General features: G+C 45.7%; 1 protein-coding gene across 2 annotated transcripts in view; it reads right to left on the bottom strand.

Annotated features, from left to right (window-relative positions):
- Window positions 1-10,988: 10,988 nt before the first annotated feature.
- Window positions 10,989-13,824, bottom strand: part of kcnh8 (potassium voltage-gated channel, subfamily H (eag-related), member 8) — a 129,853-nt gene continuing 127,017 nt past the window's right edge. For both annotated transcript variants that reach the window (XM_015955810.3, XM_070541460.1), the window contains exon 16: window positions 10,989-11,590. In XM_015955810.3, the coding sequence (XP_015811296.1) occupies window positions 11,108-11,590 (483 nt within the window). In that variant the 3' untranslated portion in view covers window positions 10,989-11,107. The remainder of the gene's footprint in view (window positions 11,591-13,824) is intronic.

The following is a 13,824-nucleotide window of genomic DNA, read 5'->3' as shown; positions in this document are numbered from 1 at the left end:
TCTAGAAGTCGACGGTCAAGAAGCCGACGCTCCCGGACCAGAAGCCGACACTCCCGGACCAGAAGCCGACGCCCCCGGACCAGAAGTCGACGGTCCAGAAGTCGACACCCCAAGACCAGAAGTCGACGCCTCTGGACCAGAAGTCGATGGAGGTCGACGCCGTCTCCAGTCCCGTGGTCGACGCCGTCTCCAGTCCCGTGGCCGACGACGCCTCCAGTCCCATGGCCGACGACGCCTCCAGTCCCGTGGCCGACGACGACGCCTCCAGTCCCGTGGCCGACGACGACGCCTCCAGTCCCGTGGCCGACGATGACGCCTCCAGCCCAGAGGCCGACGCCTCCAGCCCAGAGGTCGTCGCCGCCGCCTCCAGTCCAGAGGTCGTCGCTGCCGCCTCCAGTCCAGAGGTCGTCGCCGCCGCCTCCAGTCCAGAAGTCAAGGACGTCTTCTCCGGCGTCTCTGCCTCCGGTCACAGCCAGTCCGCCTCTTGGGGGCGTGGGCCCCCAAGAGCCCATCCTCGTCTCCTCCTCTGCCCCAGACGCAGGCCCCCAAGAGCTCATCGTCTCCTCCTCTGCCCCAGACGCAGGCCCCCAAGAGCTTGTCGTCGTCTCCTCCTCTGCCCCAGACGCAGGCCCCCAAGAGCTCATCGTCTCCTCCTCTGCCTCAGACGCAGGCCCCCAAGAGCTTGTCGTCGTCTCCTCCTCTGCCCCAGACGCAGGCCCCCAAGAGCCCGTCCTCGTCTCCTCCTCTGCCCCAGACGCAGGCCCCCAAGAGCCCGTCCTCATCTCCTCCTCTGCCCCAGACGCAGGCCCCCAAGAGCTCGTCGTTGTCTCCTCCTCTGCCCCAGACGCAGGCCCCCAAGAGCTCGTCGTTGTCTCCTCCTCTGCCCCAGACGCAGGCCCCCAAGAGCCCGTCCTCGTCTCCTCCTCTGCCCCAGACGCAGGCCCCCAAGAGCTCGTCGTCATCTCCTCCTCTGCCCCAGACGCAGGTCCCCGGACTTTACTGGTTCCTGCCTCCTCTCCACCGGTCCCTCAGTTCCTCTTGGCCCTCCTTCCTGGTCCCCGTCCTCCCGCCCTGCTCTGTGTTCCTGTGGGCATCTGGGATCTTCCCTTTTTTTGGGGGGGGGGGGGGGGGGGGGGGGTACCGTCACACCCTGTCTTGTCTCCCCGTTCTGTGTCTAGTCATGTGTCTCTGTTAATTGCTCCCACCTGCCTCTCGTTTTCCAATCACCCAAGCTCCCAGCCCTCATGTATTTAAACCCCTTCAGTCCTGTGTCTCAGGTTGGTTCATTGTTTCATTGTCCTGCGTGTTCTGTTATTAAAACCCTTTTGTTAAACCATTCCTGCTTGTCTGCCTGCCTGCCTTTGCTCCCGCATGTGGATCCTGCCTCCGCTTCACTCACCGGCACACTTGTGACACATTTAAATCAGAGCTGTCTTAACCTTCGCCAGTTAAAGTGACACTAGTTTGTACGATAAATCTTTGCAAATTTCCATTGAAATGTTGTTGTAAATTAATTAAAACATACCCAGTTGTTGAAAAATATTGGTTGTTTCAGAACATTAATCATAAAAATCTGTTCTAAAATATATGGGAGCGAGTCTAAGGCTAGGTTCACACTGCAGGCCTTGATGCTCAATTCCGATTTTTTGAGTTAATCAGATTTTTTTGTGTGGCCGTTCACATTATGACTGAAATGCAACATCAAACTCTCTCCAGTGTGAACGCTCCGCGGCTCCAAAGCAACCTGCATGCGCAGAAGACAAGAAGTCACACTCAGTGGAGCCGAAACCAGGAGCGGCAGAGTTGTGATGTAATCCTGATCCTGTGGACAAACTGTCAGTGAAAACTTTCACACCTGTTAATTCTTCCGTCTTGGGCTGGAAACTGTTTTAAAAACTGTAAACTATTTTACTCCTCGTTCCCGCCATCTCCGTGAATAATTATTCACTGAAAATGTTCCGGTATTCATTCACTGACGTGGAATCCCCCTCTCACGGAGACCCTTCCCCTTCACAGAGATCGGTGGGACGCTTTGCTCCAGCAGCACCTCCACCTCCCGTTTCATGCTCTCCTGTATTTCTAAATCCAAAACTTAAACAGGATGTCCAGACAGACTCCTGAACCCTTCTGTCAGCACTTCTCAGGAACATCCACACACAACGCTCACCTCCGCTGACTCAGTGATGTAGGAGACTGATTTAATGCAACATGACCGTTCAGACAGCAGTCGCTTTCAAAAACATCCGATACGTGTCGGAATTAGTACTACATATTCAAGTGACACGGATTGCATGAATAAAAATCGGATGTGTGCGGTCAGACACACAAAAAAAAAATCAGATATGGCTCACATGTGGGAAAAAAGCAGATTCAATGTGCTTTTGCTTGCAGTGTGAACATAGCCTAAGATTCTGGGCGACACCATATTGGTTGCCATGTTTCCTTTTACAGAAGCCCGTGAGGACAATTATGCATTTACTGATTTGTAACAAATGGTTAGAAATTTTCACCATTAATAAACATTGTTTTACACATTTATGTTTGTTTATGTTTATGTATTTAGCAGGCGCTTTTGTCCAAAGCGACTTACAAGTGATAATCGGCATATTGCCCTTGAGGCTAACAACAACAATAACAACAGCTTGACATCAATCATGGAGAATATGGAACAAGGAGTGGACAGTAGAGAGGGGGGACGGGTGCAGGGAGGGTGCTAGTTAAGAAGATGCTCTCTGAAGAGCAGGGTCTTCAGGAGTTTCTTGAAAATTGAAAAGGAAGCCGCTGTTCTGGTAGCGCTTGGAAGGTCATTCCACATTTGTGGAATGATGCATGAGAAGAGTCAGGATTGTCCTGAGCGTGGTGTAGGCACTGCTAGCCGACGATCCTGTGATGACCGGAGCGGCCGGGCCGAGACGTAAGCCTTTGCAAGAGGATTCACATAAATGGGAGCCGTACCATCTCGGACTTTGTATGCTAGTGTTAGCAATTTGAATTTGATGCGTGCTGCTAGCGGTAGCCAGTGGAGCTCAATGAACAGAGGGGTGACGTGTGTTCTTTTTGGCTGATTGAAGAACAGACGCGCCGCTGCGTTCTGGACCATTTGAAGAGGTCTCTCAGTACAGCCTGGAAGACCAGTTAGAAGGGCATTGCAGTAATCGAGGTGGGAGATGACAGTAGATTGCACCAGGAGCTGGGTGGCATGTTGTGTCAGGTATGGTCTGATCTTTCGTATGTTATACAGCGCAAAGCGGCGTGAATGAGCAACAGAGGCAACATGATCTTTAAAGGTCAGGTGTTCATCAATCACAACACCCAGATTTCGAACTGCCTTTGAAGGAGCCAGAGATAGGAAGTCCTTTTGGATTGAGATATTGTGCTGTATGGACGGTTTTGCTGGGATGACAAGTAGTTCAGTTTTAGAGAGGCTGAGTTGGAGATGGTGGGATTTCATCCATTTTGATATGTCAGAGACAGTTTGATATTCGTGCAGAGACAGTGTGGTCGTCCGGTGGAAATGACAGATAGAGCTGGGTGTCGTCTGCATAGCAGTGGTAGGAGAAGCCATGTGATCGAATGATCTCACCCAGTGAGGTGGTGTATATAGCAAAGAGAAGAGGTCCTAGTACAGAGCCCTGGGGGACTCCTGTGGCAAGATGGTGCATGGTAGAGGATTGTCCAAGCCAAGATACACTGAATGATTGTCCTGTGAGGTATGATTCAAACCAGGCATGTGCTTTCTCTGTGATGCCCATGCTAGAGAGTGCGGACAAAAGGAAGCCATGGTTGACAGTGTCAAATGCAGCCGATAAGTCGAGCAGGATAAGCACTGAGGATTTGGCAGTCGCTCTAGCTTCTTTCAAGGATTCTGTCACTGCTAACAAAGCAGTTTCAGTGGTGTGGCCCTTTTTGAACCCAGATTGGTAAGGGTCAAGCAGACAGTTTTGTGAGAGGTATTCTGTGATCTGCTTGAAAGCCACCCTTTCAATGATTTTGGACAGAAAAGGGAGGAGAGAGATAGGTCGGTAGTTCTTCACATGATTTCACCCTCATGGCTATCCGTTGGTAAGGTCTAAACTGAACACAGATGTAAAGCTTGCTTGCAGTGATTTAGGTATGTACTGCCCCCTATCACCAGAAAAAATACACTCTGTCACTTTAACACACTTTAGCATTTCTAGCCACCTCAACTGGCTCATCTCGATGCGGATGAGCAGTGGATCTACTCTGAGCCCTTCCTGGATGATTGAGCTTCTCACCTCATCTCAATGAGAGAGCCCAGCCACCCTGCAGAGAAAATTAATTTCAAAGTCAAAGTCAATTTTATTGTCAATTCTACCACATGAGCAAGACATACAGAGAAATGAAATTAATTTTGGTCGCTTGTATCTGCAATCTCTTTCTTTCGGTCACTACCCAAAGCTTGTGACCATAGGTGAGGGTAGGAACGTAGATTGACCAGTAAATCGTGGAGGAGAATGAGGGACAAATTTGACCCTGTTAAAAAGTCTCTGAAATACAAAAAACACAATATAAACACAATAGTAAACACTCTATCTTGGACCAAATACAAGGCAGGATACCCCTGATCAGCACTACATCCTCTGTCGTCTGTCACACCCTGTCCTGTCTCCCCATTTTGTTCAGTCCTGTATCCATGTTAATTGCTCCCACCTGCCTCTCGTCTCCCAATCACCCAAGGTCCCAGCTCCTCCTGCATTTAAATCCTGTTAGTCCATTTTGTCTGGTTGGTTCATTGTTTCATTGTCCTGCGTGATCTCCTCATTAAAGACTGTTACTCGTTCCAGTTTGTCTGCCTGCCTGCTTCCCTCACCCGCATGTGGATCCTTGTATCTGCCTCACTCATCGGCACGTTGTGACACTGTCCTGGTGGGGAGTTACTTTGTAACACTCAAATGACGGAGAAGTCCAAGACAAAATGTCTCCTTCAATGAGTGTGCTTCACTCCTTCGTGGAGCTGACACAGAAGCATAAGTTAGGCTTTAGAGATATATATAGTATGAAAGATTTCCATGATTGGACTCAATGATTTTTGATCTGCAGACGTGGACAAATTTGTTGGTACCCTTTGGTCAATGAAAGAAAAACCCACAATGGTCACAGAAATGATTAGAATCTGACAAAAGTAATAATAAATAAAAATTTTATAAAATTAAACCTGTGAAAGTCAGGCATTGCTTTTCAACCATGCTTCAACGGAATTATTTAAAAAAAAAAATAAACCCATGGAAAAGGCCTGGACAAAAAGGGGTGGTACCCCTAGAAAAGAATGAAAAGAAAATGACCAAAGGGACATGTGAGTTCAAGGTGTGTCCATCAGTTAATATCACAGGTGTAGGGTTATACTACAAACTAGAATCAGGTTCTGTTTCCTGATGGAGAGACCCCTCTGTTTGCCAGATTGGGATTTCTGGAAGCAGATCAATATCAGAGAGCTTTACACCTGGTATAACAGCACTGTGTTGTGAAATTATGTCAGGCTTGTTAGTCAGTGATGAGTGTTTGCTTTAAATCAGAGCCAAGGAAAACATCAGAATATTTCGATTCTTGTTTATCTGGCAGAAGATCCGCGGAGCATGGAGTGATCACTCGTTTTCTCTGTAGAAAGCTCGTTTTACACTGGATGTCTGTTACTTCCTGACGCAGTTTGGAGAGCTGAGTTATCATCTCAGCCGTCTGCATTTGAAACTGGTTTCTCATCTCTGTGAGCTGAATTTGGGACTGGTTTCTCATCTCTAGGATGAGAGATGTTAATTGCTTAATTTCCTCTGAGCTCATTTTAAAACGATGTACAGCCCTTTAATTTATTATAAAATTAATGGAAGCTGAATTCAGTTGTTAATAACTGAGCTGTGTTACAGGATACATTTTTGTTTTGAACAACATTGATAATACACTAGGAACCTTATTTTGAAAAATAAGCTTATTAGTGAAACAACAAAGAACAGAAAAGAAATGAACTTTATTAAGCCGGGTGTTAAAACCGCCACAAGATGGCAGCATCAATAGGCTAAGGCAGTGGTTCCCAAACTTATTTAGCCGCGTACCCCCTACTATGTCCCGACCATGTTGACGCACCCCCCAGCCCCCACATCAGGGCATGGCTATATATATATATATATATATATATATATATATATATATATATATATATATATATATATAAGTTTAAATTAGTTTCTGGCTACGCTAATGGTGACTTTTGACAGACTTCTCTGAGCTCCGCAGCCATTACACTTTTCACCTCGCGCACCCCCTAGCGGCAGCTCGCGCACCCCTGGGGGTGCGCGCACCACACTTTGGGAATCCCTGGGCTAAGGAAATGTGGTCTGACCACTCTCAAGATGGCGGTTAAATGCGCATGTGCAGTCCATCATCTAGCAGGTAGCACTGTGCTACCGAGTCCATTTCTCACACCGAAGTGTTGAAACGCCGCTAAATCAACTCGAACGAAACAAATTTTTATCCCTTTGTGGGTAGCGGATTTAGGAGACACACTGTGTCAGTCGATTTACAGCCGCGGTTGCAAGGTCCGTTTTTGCTGAATCGAGAGCTAAGCTGTAGCAGCTGCGTGCTAAGCTAGCATGCCTATCAGCAGAATAGACGATTTGATCCAATTCTGTCAGTAGAACTGGCCGGCACGAATAACGAACGTTCGTGAGCATTCGTGTTCTATTCGGCCTAATAGCGTGTGCACTCGTGCACAGTGGCTTTTCCGTTTTAAAACCTATGGGCTATTAGCAGCTCACTGCTAGCCAGGCTAACGGGTGGGTCTCTGTTGATCAGTCAGGAACCGGGGAAGCTAACTTCCGTGGAGATCTTGTCTCCGTTTTACACACAAATTACACAGTGTCACGAATAACTCCAAATCCGAGAAGCTCGGAAAGGTCCGGTTTATTTTCCGCAAAAGGGGCTGTATTTCCAGCCGGTCTGGCTGGCTAGCGGTTAGCTCTGTACTAACGTGAAGAGAGATAAGGAGTTCTCTGACTCGGAGACGCAGTGTCTCAAACAAGGTGACGAATAAACGTACCAACACACAAGCAAACAACACATTTACTTACTTTAGCAATTAGGATGACTTTAACAGTCCCACAGACTTGTGGATTAATCGCTGTGTCAGAACTGCCGGATGTTATGTTGGACTCGGTGTCACCGTAAAAAGCTTCCCTCCCGGAAGTTTCCGGAGGAACAAATTTAAGATGATACCACTCCCGTTTTTAGTAAAATATTGAAAATAAAACACAGAAATAGCGTGTTTTGATCTGAAAAAGAATGGCTCGCCGGGTCATTGAATAAGACTGGGTGGCTCCGACCAATTATGTAGGGTTATACTACATACTAGAATCAACACTGTTTGCTATCAGTTGTTAATTCTGAGAATGACCAAGCAGATAATCTATGAAGCTTACTGTATATCATGTATAAATATCCAGGATACTTATATAATCGATCTAAATTCATGCACCAACCTGTTTGGTCTATTTTTATCCAAAGATTAATGTTTAATTTAAGATGATTAAATTTAATAGCAAAAGTTTATTTTGAATCAGAGGTTAGGAATCTTTGCTTTTTCAATAACCAGAATTAATTATACCTTTCTGTGTTTCATTTCAAAAGAATGAGGCAAGTTTAAAAATGAAGAATTTACTAACAATTTTTAAACTTTACGATTTGAATAACAATTATAAATGACAATTCATGGATGACAATTTAATGACAATTTTTAACAGCTTTGATATTAAACTTGTTTTAAAAGGCAAACCTGTGGCTGGATGAAAGCTAAATTGGAAATACGAGTTTGGATGCGTGAATGGATTTATCAGGTTTCTTTCAGAGAGAGGAACACGTTCTGGGTTGGAAATGATGGTTTCGCAGCTAACTGAGTGGTTTACTTAGAGAACAGCATCAAACACAATCTGTCGAAGTCTACCTCACCCAATCAGAAGACCCCCTTTGGATCCGAAGTGTCCCGGTGGAGATGTTTCCTCCAGGCACGAGGTTGGTAGAAAAACCTCTGGCACGACCAAATCGGTTCTGAGATGTCTCCTTGGGTTACTCGACTGGTGGAACTATTTGCGTCTCCAAGTCAATACGCTGAAGGAGTTTTTTGTCAGCTGTTACAGTTACGTTTATTCAAAGCTTAGCCTATCAGCGTGCCAGAACATCTTGGCAGAGGATCAGGGCGGCCGTTCCCGTCTCCTCAGGATGGTGTTGGTTCACGAACTGACGTGAAAGCTGATGAAAGTTAGTTTTACAAAGTCCTCAGAACACACCCACTCTCAGCAAGAAGTTGGCAGTTATTGTTTACTCTGGATAAACTCGCTGTGTTAGATGGATAAGTGGAGACTGACCTTCTGATTTGCTGAGCACACATTACTGTCATCAACCATAATCATAATTATACCCAAAGCATAATAATTCATTTCAGTAATTAAAATACATTTATACTGAACCAAGTGATTATTTATGATGATTATAATAAACAGTAATAAAGTCAAAGAGTTTATTAATATTATTATTTAATTATTATCGTGAACTTGAAGTGTCCTTCTTCTGGGACGGAACAGCAGCAGATAATGGTGATATGTTCTTCAGACATCATGACTCCTTGGTTAATCTGTGGACTTGAAAGTTACAGTCTGACCCAGCTTGACCTAGCTGGGAAAATGTGACCTATGTCCCAATTAGAGGATCTTCATGATGCTACACAGGTGTCTACAATCTTGCAATCAGTCAGTGGGCCTACAGAGGTCCAGGCAGTCACTGGCCCGTTTTAGAAAACACACCATGCTGGCACATCAGTGTTATACTGCCACCACAGTGTGTCTTATTAATGCGCTGTGGTGGCACGGCGATGCGAACATTTAGCAGAATTCATTCTGCCAAGCTTGGTAGTAATGTTGCCACGACGCCTGAAGATTACTCCTTGGCGCAGCAGAGGGTGAAGTTATGATCATGTGTGGAGTTACTGCCAAGCTCTGGCCAGCTACAAAGTTGAAAATGAAAGTAAACACATTCAGAAAGTTTAACTTTTGTTGACAGAATCAGCTGAGGTGAAAAACCGGAGCGATGCGGAGCAGTGATTGCTTAAAAAGGTTGTGCAACAGAACATTAAGATAGGGTTACCACCATTTTTGTCCAGACCTGTTCAATGAGTTTATTTTTTTAATAATTCTGCTGATGCATGGTTGAAAAGCAATGTCTGACTTCCTTTGGCTAAATGTAATTTATTATTACTTTTGTCAGATGCAAGTTGTTTCTGTGACCATTGTGGGTTTTTCTTTTATTGACCAAAGGGTATCAAAAATTGTGTCCACGTCTGTTTGTGGAATCGACCCCATCCGTTACGCATTCGGTGTGAACGTGGCTTGAGAGCTGACTAACACCAGGAATTACTAACATAGCTGTTGCCAACATTTAGCAGAAAATCCCATGGTCCACAGTCTCCAGAGTTGTCTTTCCTTCAGAAACGTGTCCTTCTGTCACCCATAACTAAAAAGAGAATGTAAGTAAGTTACTCACCATTCCACCTGGCATATTATTATTCTTTCATTTTTGGTATTTACATATTTAGGATTTTAATTTACTGTATTTTATGTTTGTGGAAGAAAGCCTCTAAAGCTCTAACACTCTAATTCCAAAACAGAACAACCAAAGTCCTCACATAACAGTCATATTTGTTTTTATTGGCATATCCATTTATCTAATAAATATCAAAAGGCAAAGGAAAAATAGTTTACAGTACATTCCATTTGCAGCGAAGCGGCGTCAAACCGACAGGATTTCAGAAGAGAAGAGCAGATCTGTTGGACTGGAGTTGTGACCTATTCCTGGCACCAGCAAACAGCACAACCAAAACTGCCTTTAGTTGCATTACTTATAGCCTTTACATGCTGCTAAGTTGTCTTAAGCATTGATACATTCATAGAAATATAAAAGTGTCTTTTTCCCTTTATTGTGCTTTTATGGGAATATTGCCTTCACTCTGTGGAAATAGCTGGTAACCCTGGGTGATCATCAGGGAGAAAGAGCTTCCAATGTGGATGATGCACCAATGAAGTATTGGTAACATTTGCTCCAGGCCACTTTACAACAGGGGCCTTGTGCTTAAAATAACCAATGTTCAAAGAGAGCTCAATTCAGATAAATATGCACCAGTAAATGTCACGTTCAGCCATTAAAATATCAAACTGTGTTTCCTTTAAATAGATAGGTAAATGGCAAGCTGGAACTCCGTAGGGTCACATGCAGCATGTTAATGTGTGTCTACAGGCACCACTGAAAAGGCTCGGAAAAGGCATGCACAGAGAAAGAGGAGGGAGAGGCGTATGGACAGAAACACCCGAGAAGAGAAAAGTCCCTGTGCTCAGTGTGATGGACGACAGCAGGGGTTGTGTGCCAATGGCGTAACACCCTCCCCCTGCCACCACCTCCGTTGACAGGTTCCTCCATTCTTCACCTCCCCCCCTTCCCCACGGGCCAAATGTAAAGAGCACAGCCCATCCCATCTCTAACTTCATCCACATGCAAAGTTCTAGAAAATCCAACATGTCCGTTTGGGCTGGGTGGACATGGACAGAAGGGTTAACTGGCACAAGCAATAGGTTGGAGGAAAAAAAGGAGAGCACGACTCTCTTCTTTAAAGCATCTGTCATGTCCTCCAACATGGTAGAGTTCTGTTCTGGTATGGAGCTTGAAGGTGGAGGAGCAAGAGGTTGAAGGTGAACCTCGCCATGTAGCTTCAAAACGGACTTGGACCTCTACATGCCATCTATTAACGCTAAGATTTATGGGGTAAAGCCAAAACCCCCAAACCCCTACTCGTTTTCATGCAACTGGAGCTATACAAGCTTACCATTAAAACAAATGAAAGGTTGCATCCATTTAAATTCCTTCTGGTGATTTTGTGGATTGCAGCTGAATAAGCTGATCTTTAGTTTGGGACCAATCCCAAAAAAATCTTGGAAGATGTCCCGCAGAGTCCAGGAAAGTCCCATTGACAGGCTGCTACAACCCCAGCGTTGGGTTTGGGTAGAGTCCTCCATGGACAGTTTGAGAAGAACATCCAGAGCTTTTATGAAGACCCTCATCATCTCCTCTGTCCTGCAGAAGTGGACTCTGTATCAGCTCCATCTTTGTAATGTGAAAAATCTGGTGAACTGGCAGATGACAAAGGCGTTGTGGGCTCTGAGATGGCAGAGCATGGCTGTATTTGAAGAACTGACGTATCAGCAGCTGGAGTTGACCTGGGGACGGCAGGATACCCTAACAGGAGGTTTTGCGGTCTGTGTGTCAGCGTATCCACATGGCAGATTGTACCAAGCTGCTGAGAGATTGTGAGGGATGGCAACGGCATAGGTGGTTCTGTCCAGATTGAAGCAGTCTTAGAGGGGGAAATAGAATAGGACTGAGGAGGGGTGGGACAGTGCAGGTACGTGTGGTGTGCGGGTGAGACATGGGTTGGACAGATCACTGGTGGTTGTGGGACTGGTGGTACGAGGGCCTCCATGAGTTGGGTCATTCTCTTCATGACTTGTCCAAGGTCAGCCACTTCCCTCCGGAGGATGCTCACCTGCAGACACGAACACAAAATGTCTCAGAGGAAACAGCAGAAATGTGTAACTTTACAGGCCAGTAGATTTTGGGTTCAGGGGCAGACACTTTTACATCCAATGGACTCTTAATATCGCACTTTTGCTCAGGTGTTTGATTAAAGACCAAGTTCACTCGTTTTTCATCACATCTGCAGTGTCCTCAAGTATAAATGAGTGCTCTGTGAGTCAGTCTCTGTGGGAAAATAACTCTGGCGTCCCTGCTCTACAAAGCAGAAATGAGCCAGAGCTGAGCTGAAGATGGCAGAATTTAGTCTTATTTTCTGATACTCTTGACATCTCTCCTCTGATTGGCCAACAGCAACGTGACTCTTCGACTTTTTGTGTCTTTTTACAAGACACACCATAGCAGTAAATCAGAGTAATATTACTGCACCAGTGTGCCTTACAAACACGTCAAGCCGGCATGGCGTTGTGCAGATTTTGCAGCATTCATTCCGCCTCGCCTGATGGTAATATTGCGGTAATTATAAGCGGCGATTGCTCTTTGGCACAACATGAGGGAGGTGTCATGTCTCCGGCCGGCAACTATATTCAAAATGAAAGTAAACACGAGCCGTAGGTTTTGCTTTTTGGACAAAATCAGCTGAAATGGCAAACTGGAGCAATGCAGCGTTCCATTAGAGCTGAAGGTCAGATCAGAGACTGCACGTGGACTGAGGAGGACAGAGACCTTTAAGAGTGCCTTGTTAAAAACACAATGAGCGCTGCTTTGATCGCAATCAAAAGCAAGTTATGTCCCAGATAAATGGAAGTACGCAGCAGCGCATACCCCTTTCATGCTGCCATCGTGTAATCTTGTGCAAAAAGGACACGATTGCGCCACATTACCGCCACGGTCTGACCACTTTTAAATGACCTAAAGCTCCCAGAAGGTCACGGCGTTGTAGCAGATCAAAGGCTGCAACGTTAATGTTTTATCTCCACAAATAACAAAAGCTTGAAGGAGTTCTGCCATGCTGTAGAGTTGCTGATGCTAACGGTTAGCTTCTACTAGCAACGACGTGCTCTGCTTTCTCCTGGATGCTAACTAAACATTAGCTTTCCCTGTCATGTGCCAAGATGAAAGCTAATTTTCACTGTCATGTAGATCTGGCTTTTCTAATCCAAGAGTTTCCCCATATGTTTTCTATTGGCTGCTAATGCAGGAAATAGGGAAGACAATTTTCATGTTCAGCCTGCATATTAAACTGAGAGTGACCAATCATATTTCAAAAATAACAAGTAAAAAATGGTTTCTCTGTGAATTTGCTCTTTAAGGTCCTGATCAAGACAGTAGTGGACTGGTACAGCAACACTTAGCTCCCAGCTTAGCAGCTGCCTTTTGAAAGCTGTGCTTTATTATGCAGCCAACTCTTTGCTGGGCAGGGGGAATTCATTGTTTAGTTAGAAGCTAAAGATGATTCAAGGAGATCAACAACCAATGAAAATGTTGTGCATGCTATATTAAAGATTTCTCCACAGCTTAATCAAACAAAGCTGGACTGCAACAAAATTGGAAAAGCTTCCGGGCAAGGAGGCTGTTTCGGTGTCAGCAAAGAGTTTCCGCATCCTTGAGTTCTTCTCCTGAACTTTCACCAATCTTCTTCAACACTATATTCCAACAAAAATGATCCCACATTCGCCCATGATTCCATCATGATCAAAAGCTCAAGGGTCCTTAATGCAAACACAGCAGTATGCTGCAGTGGGGTCGTGGCTTAGCCATGAGGCCAGTGAGACCAGTGCTACTTTAATTGCTTCACAGCTACACCTTAACCTAGCAAACATGCCTCTTTGGGCCCCCATGTGGGGCATCTTCTGGCAAAAATTTGGCCCATTAAGGGTTGCCCACTCTGGGATCCAGAGCCATCGGGCACATATGGGTCCCATCATTTGGGATCATGTAGGGGCCCAACAGGGCTTGGCCCAAATATGTGGGGTGTCCCGTGTGGCCCCTCTTTAACCCATCACTGTGGGGCCCTCATGCTGCTGTAGGACCCTCACGTGCCCTGCATTTCATGGCGGAACCCTGACCTGCGCATGTGGGCTTCCTGCTATAGCCCCACTGTGGCCCACTGCTGTGGATTCCCCATATGGACTGACATGGGGGCATTGTGGGTATTGTTTTGGGCACACACCACTGTGGGATGCCCATAGATATATATCACAATGAGGGGTTGAATTGGGCAAAACCCTGAATTCCCCAACTGGG

Source organism: Nothobranchius furzeri, chromosome 11 (genome assembly GCF_043380555.1).
Source record: "Nothobranchius furzeri strain GRZ-AD chromosome 11, NfurGRZ-RIMD1, whole genome shotgun sequence".
In the NCBI taxonomy this organism is placed as follows: domain Eukaryota; kingdom Metazoa; phylum Chordata; class Actinopteri; order Cyprinodontiformes; family Nothobranchiidae; genus Nothobranchius; species Nothobranchius furzeri.
Note: the sequence above shows the minus strand (reverse complement) of the source record. Positions and strands in the feature narration are given on the sequence as shown.